This window comes from Centruroides sculpturatus, unplaced genomic scaffold, assembly GCF_000671375.1.
Source record: "Centruroides sculpturatus isolate CEXI.00-Female unplaced genomic scaffold, Cexi_2.0 scaffold86, whole genome shotgun sequence".
NCBI lineage: Eukaryota > Metazoa > Arthropoda > Arachnida > Scorpiones > Buthidae > Centruroides > Centruroides sculpturatus.
In genome coordinates, this window is record NW_019384475.1 from 1269772 (window position 1) to 1276453 (window position 6682).

Here is a 6682-nt window from a genome sequence, read left to right on the forward strand (position 1 = left end):
TTTTATTATTAATTTATTAAATTTTATAAATTATTATTTATTATAATAAAAATTCGATTATTTTAAATGAAATTTTTCTTTATGAAGTTTTAAAAAGTCATAAATAAACACGTTTAAAAATAAGAATTAATTCATAGGGCAACAGTAATGGGAAAATAATGTTAATTTAATATATTTAAAAACAGGAATTAATGAAAAAATTTAATTAATATTTTTAGAGTCAAAATAATGTTAAAGAATACATGATATCATCTGATAGGAAGTTTATTCTTTTTGCTAAAGAAATTCAAAAGGTGAGAGATATTTTTAAATGACTTTTAAGGTTTTATTTTATGAAAATATATATAAATTAGTATTTCTCTCTAAACTTATATATTATAAAGTTAATTAAAGCGATTACATTTACGTAAATAACATAAAAGTAATAAAATCGATTATGTTAAATTCTAAAAATAATTTTTAATTAAATGTAATCAAAATTTTCTCTAAGATAATATTGATTTTTCTGCAAAAATGTTTCGTTGTTTTGAATAAAATAACAAATTCTATAAAGAATAATTAATATTTTTAAATTAGCTGATTTTACTTAAAAATAATATTTTAAAATGAACTGTTTTAAATTTTACAGTCGATTTTTAACTATATAAAGTGAAATAGTTTCATATACTTTAAAATCTACTGTTTTTCTTTATAGAACAATACTTTAAAATTTATTTGAAAAATAAAATAGAAAAAAAATCTCAAATTTCCAAAAGCTTATTTTGACATAATGAAGCTTTTTATATGAGTTATTAAGCATTATTTTTAGTTAATTGCCTTGTAAAATAGTCAAAAGAAAGAAAAACGTAAAAATTAAAGTGTATTTAGTGCATAAATAACTATAAAAACAGATTACTTTACAGATTATTTAACAGATAATTGTGCAAAAAACTATTGATTATACAATTTAGAATCATTCTAAAAGGTGATTTAAGTATCCCATTTTTTTTTTTTTTAACTAATCGAATTTTGAGATTATTGTTAATAAAATCTATATAAAAAATATGAAATTCTGTTTTTTTTTCTACTATTTTTTTTTTTTTTGAAGAATAACTAATTGACTTTAGTGATAAATTTTGTCGTAGAAAATCTGTAAGAAAGTAATATAATGAAATATCGGACCCGAACCCATGTCTTTATTTAAATTTAGTTATTTCGTCATAAATTTCTTTATCAAATTCCAAAACAAGATAAATACTTTTATATTAAAAACGGAGAGGATCGGATTTCGTTTCTTTTAGTAATACAGTAGACTATTAAAAAATTTAATTTTCTTCTATACTTAGGGGAGATCGGGGCAAGATCGGCATGTTAAGCTTTACTTAAATTTTGTGTAATAAATACTGCTGTAAACTGAAAAAAAAGCTTTGCATATTGTCTATTGGAATGTTACCTTACTATAGNTACGAACTGAATTCAAAAAACTTTTCTAGAATGTTTATTTTAAATTATTTATTCAGAACTAAGTTTTGTAGGTTTTTTGTAAACCTATAAAAATGAAAAATTGAAGTTTTCTGCTTGAAATCGATAGGGAATAGTGTAATATGTATACTAGAGTCATTAGAGTAAGGACTGCAGTAACGATCGTTGCACGAGTATTTGTCAAAGGTTTAGATTAAAGTTTTGTTTAGTATCATTTATAAAATAGTCTGTTGAATTATATTTTTATATATTCTAGAATATATAAAGGAAAAACTAAAAATAAACTTAAAATACATCTGTGTATGTATGTATATAGGCCTATATATTATATAAAACATATATAAATATATTTTATATGACAATAATGCTAGTTAATTAGTTTAAATAAATGGATGATGCTAATATAAAAGGTGTTAGAGTTTAAAAAATATAACACCTTAATTATACGATCTTTTACGAAAAAAAGGTAATATAATTTAATTATTACAATTTTAAAAGATAATTACACATATTATTTTATTCTGTCATTTAAAATCTTAAAATTATAATTACCATTTTGGTATCTAGAATTAGACATCAAAATGTCAAATGCAAGATATTATCTAATTTAGTTTTCGTTGCTACTGTTTATATAAATCACATTATAAACCTTTGATGAGATGGTGTTGTGTGACAAAATCGATTACTAAATTTGATTTGTAACAGGAGAATTTGACATCTTGACAGCAAACATGTAAGAAGATCAATTTATAAACAGTTAAATTGCCATTTAGATCTGTGGTTGCAAAATATAGTCTATTCCAAAGGGTATTTTACAATAGCTGGAGAGATTCGGCTTTCTTACAATACATAAAAGCAGATCAATTTTTTAAGTTTAGAATCCCATTATTATAGACTACATAGTGACAACAATCATTCATTCGTGTCGTTAGCAACGAAGTACAAGGTATATTGGAAGGAACTAAACACATTTCATTTTGTCAGTACTTTACACGACTGTATTATTTAGATTATCAAGCGAATACTTTTCACATGTTTTTAAAGATAAGTTTCTTTAAAATTTCGCTTTTTACAATTAAATATTGCAGAAATTTAATTTTACACCGCAATTAATTTGAAATACAAATCAAAGTTAATGACGAATTTTACATTTATTAAAGATTCACTGTGATAACAGCTTATTAAATGAACACAATCATTAAACATTACATTATTAAACGCTGATATACAAGTAACCGAAATATTTATATACATCTTTGTATTTTCGTTTAATAATAAAAAACAGAAAGAAATGTTATGATCAAAATTGTTTTTTAAGTAAAATTTTCTATAAGCTTCTTATAATTTTATGTTTCTTATAAATATAAAATTATAGGAAAATTATAAAATTATAAATCTATATTATTGATGGATTATGTTGAATATTGTTTATATAAATGAAGAGATATTTGCCATTATATCCGAATTCACAACCAAAGATTGAGTTTAAGTTAAAAGTTGACCAATAAGCGTTTACGTCCTAAATGTAAAGTGAACGGTAATTGGTTAACTTAACTCTTGATTTTCCGTTGTGAATACGACCGTAAAAGATACAAAGAGTGAGAATTAATTTAATTTGCATCGAATTTTACAATTACAAAATATTTCGAATGAATATGTTTTGAATATTTTAATATAGATTTATTCAGTGAATATAGACCTATTAATATATATATATATACATATATTATTTGTGAGATAACCAAATAAGAAATTTTATCACTTATTTATAAATAAATTAATATCACAAATTTAATATAATCTTTTGCGACGAAATTAATTTTATTTATTCGTTTGTCAATTTAATATCTAATTTATTTTATATTGATTACGAAAATTAATAATTGGGAGAGTTTAACTAAATTTTATAAATATATACATATTAAATTTTCCAATTGAAAACTAATTTCACAATATTGTACTTAAATAAATAGATCAGTTTCATTGCAAATTATTTAGTTCACAGTTTATAATTGTTGTTAAATATTACTTTGTTTTATAATTTATACGGTTATATAATTTGTAAATTTTAAGATGAAGTAAAAGTAGCCTAATCAGAAGTAACAGTTTTAAAATACTGTAAAATTTTAATTGCATTTCAGTTTTCTAATTTACACAGTACAGTCGGTTCCAAAGGGATCCGACTGTACATTAGAAAACTTACCCCGTTTTAAAATTATAATAAAGGCACAGTTTTACAAGTATTGTCTAATGAACCATTTGCAAAATTGTTTAAAATTTATTAAATTAAAATGTCCGATGCACATTTAGGTTAGTTTACTAATTACGTAGCCTTTTATGTTATAAAAGTATGCTAAATTAAATAGAATTTTCTTTTTGTAAATAACATATCTTGAAAATCAACTGATTATCTAAAAATTTACAGCATCTAAAAGGTTACACTGCAAAAAATTACTATAAAATTTGAAAGTTAAGTAAATATATTGTACTGTAGAAACGTACTGCAATTTATAACATTTTAATATTTAAAATTTAAAAATCATCATTAAAAATAGTATAAAAATTATCAATGCACATTCTCCAACTAAATTATTGATTATAGATTTTTGTTTTGATTATATATTATTTTATTATTAAATAATTCAAAATATATTATAATTTTATATGAATTAATTAAACATTTACCAAATGAAATCGATTTTAATCAGATAATTTATAAAAATTTTCGTTAATTGCGAAAGATTTCATCTGTGTACATTAACTTTAATAACAAAACGTTAATATTGTTTAATATGATTTCATTTTTAATGAAATTAACATTATCATTTCGATTATCTTTCAATATTTTTAGCAATTTAACTATGTTATAATTAAAATTCTTAATTAATAGTGACTCAAAAATTAGTTAACCATTGTAATGACTAAATTTGTCTTATTCAAATACTTGAACAGAAAGAAAAACGCATTGTTATAAACTTAGTTTATATTCCATATTCACAAACATACAAAAACAAAATATGGTATGGATAACTGACTTTTGGGACCACCCTGTATAATTTGAAATTCTGTAATATGTTAATATTTAATTTGTTTCTTGGTTTCTTCCTTAACAAATAAATAAAATAATTTACCCTATAAATATACTTAAACATGTGCGTAAGAATGTGTAAAGAACTTTAGGAATTTGTCAAATTCCTAAAGTTGTTTGTATATTTGAAATCTAATTGTTGTTTATTTCTTTCTTTCTCTTAAAGATAGCAAAATAATGTTAGACTTTTAAAAATTTTTATTCAAACTGTTTTATATTTGAGTGAAGATTTTATTTTCTTGTAAATTAATGAAAATTGTAATTTTAATTGTTTTAAAAATTTGAAATAATTAATGAATTGAGGAACATTGCAATTTATTTTCGACAACGTGATGATCTCCTTGCAGGATTTAAGCAATAAATTGCTCAGCAAATCAGCATAATCTCAATTTTTATTTGTTGCAAGTAATTTTTTAATTATTGAAAAAATATAATTGTGCAATTTTACTTGAATGATCATCAGATTAATATTTTTAACATTTATTTAAGAATTTAGCTGAAAGTAATAACTTGGTAGAATTTGTACGATAAATGTAGAATTAATAAGTTAGGAGAAGAATCTTTAAGGTTATTCAATGTAACTTCTTATTATCTTCGATTGAAATACTGAAACAGTATTGCATCAATTAAATTTATAAAGAATAAAATGATGCAATTAGTTAAAATGTTTAATAATACAAAATTGTTTACAAAAAAGAATAAACTTTCACTAAGTCTACGTAATAAAAACGATAAAAAAATTTTTTAGAAATAGAATTTTTGGTAGTAAAACGTTATCTTCCTCGACTTCTTGTAAGAGAAAAAATAAACAATAACCATCTTTTAAATTCCTGAAGACGCTCTTTGCACATGTTGTTATACAACATAAAATAGATCCTAAACTGCAACAGGAAGATCCTATTGGATAGTAAAAACTGATAAATGATATCATCTACTAGGCTGGTTTCTAACCTTCTATCTACTCGGTCCTGCTGGTTGACTATCTTCTTATTTTCAAGTCAGTTTATTGTCATGATAATATGATCTGTCCAAGCTGAATAGCACTAAATGGAATTTCTGTCCTTTCACCCTCATGTTGCTAAAGATTCTAAATCTTAACATACAATGGAAAGTCAATGAAAAGAAAAATATTTTAGAGTTTCTCATATTTATCTATACCAATTGATTTTGTAATCTTTCAATAAACAAATACAGTAACATCGGATAGAACTCAGGAAAATTCACACGTTCCTGTGAATTACAGCAGATAAAAATACAGTAAATATCTAAAAACTATTGTTATAAAAATAGATAAAAAGTTCATTTTGAAGAGAAAATTTAATTTTATTTTATAAATATTATTCGGGGCAAGATGACGATTTTTTAAAATATAAAAGTTAAACTCGCAAAAGTATAATGTCAAAAGGCTTAGTCAGTTAAAATATTTAAAATTTATTTCGTAATAGCTTATATCATTTAAAGTTATATGAATTAATTAAAATTCACATTTAAAATTATTACTGTAGGAATAATTATAGTATTTCGTAAGTATGCATTTTGTATCTCTTCTCTTTCTCCTTTATGATAGACAGTTATATGAAAAATAAAACATAATGTTTTGTCGTTTTGTAATAATGAAGAATGAAGAATTATTAAATGTATATTTAAGTATATTTAAAATATTAAAATATAATTATAAAAATTAATAAAATAACAATTTTTCTCAGTATTAAATTAAAACATTCTGTTAATTAGATAAAGGACCACGTGTAAAAAATCCAAGGATTGGTTTGGAAGAATTTTTATCAGATAGTTTTTATGCTAGGAGGTTTAACGGTACATGGTTATCAGGTAAAAATATTTTAAAAAATTATAGTTTATAGAGATTTCTTATATAAATATAAACTTTTTTATAATTATTTTTAAAATATTTTTTACATTTTAACAGATACGGAATTTATTTATCGGGATGGAAATGGTTCATTAATATTATATGATGTTGAATCATTAGCGAAACAAGTATTAGTATCTAATGTTATTTTTGTAAGTATATATATATTTTTAATTTAAAAAAAAAAACATATAAACATAGTATAAAATATTCATTATAAACAAAATAAATTATTTATAAAATTAATTTTAAAATTTTATAAT

The 6682-nt window shown here is 21.8% G+C and overlaps 1 protein-coding gene across 1 annotated transcript in view; it reads left to right on the top strand.

Moving 5' to 3' along the window:
- The first annotated feature begins 209 nt into the window (after window positions 1-209).
- The window catches only part of LOC111621306 (prolyl endopeptidase FAP-like), a 48012-nt gene continuing 41539 nt past the window's right edge, over window positions 210-6682 (top strand). Inside the window, exon 1 of the mRNA XM_023363390.1 lies at window positions 210-293. Coding sequence (XP_023219158.1) covers window positions 243-293 — 51 coding nt within the window. The 5' untranslated portion in view covers window positions 210-242. The remainder of the gene's footprint in view (window positions 294-6682) is intronic.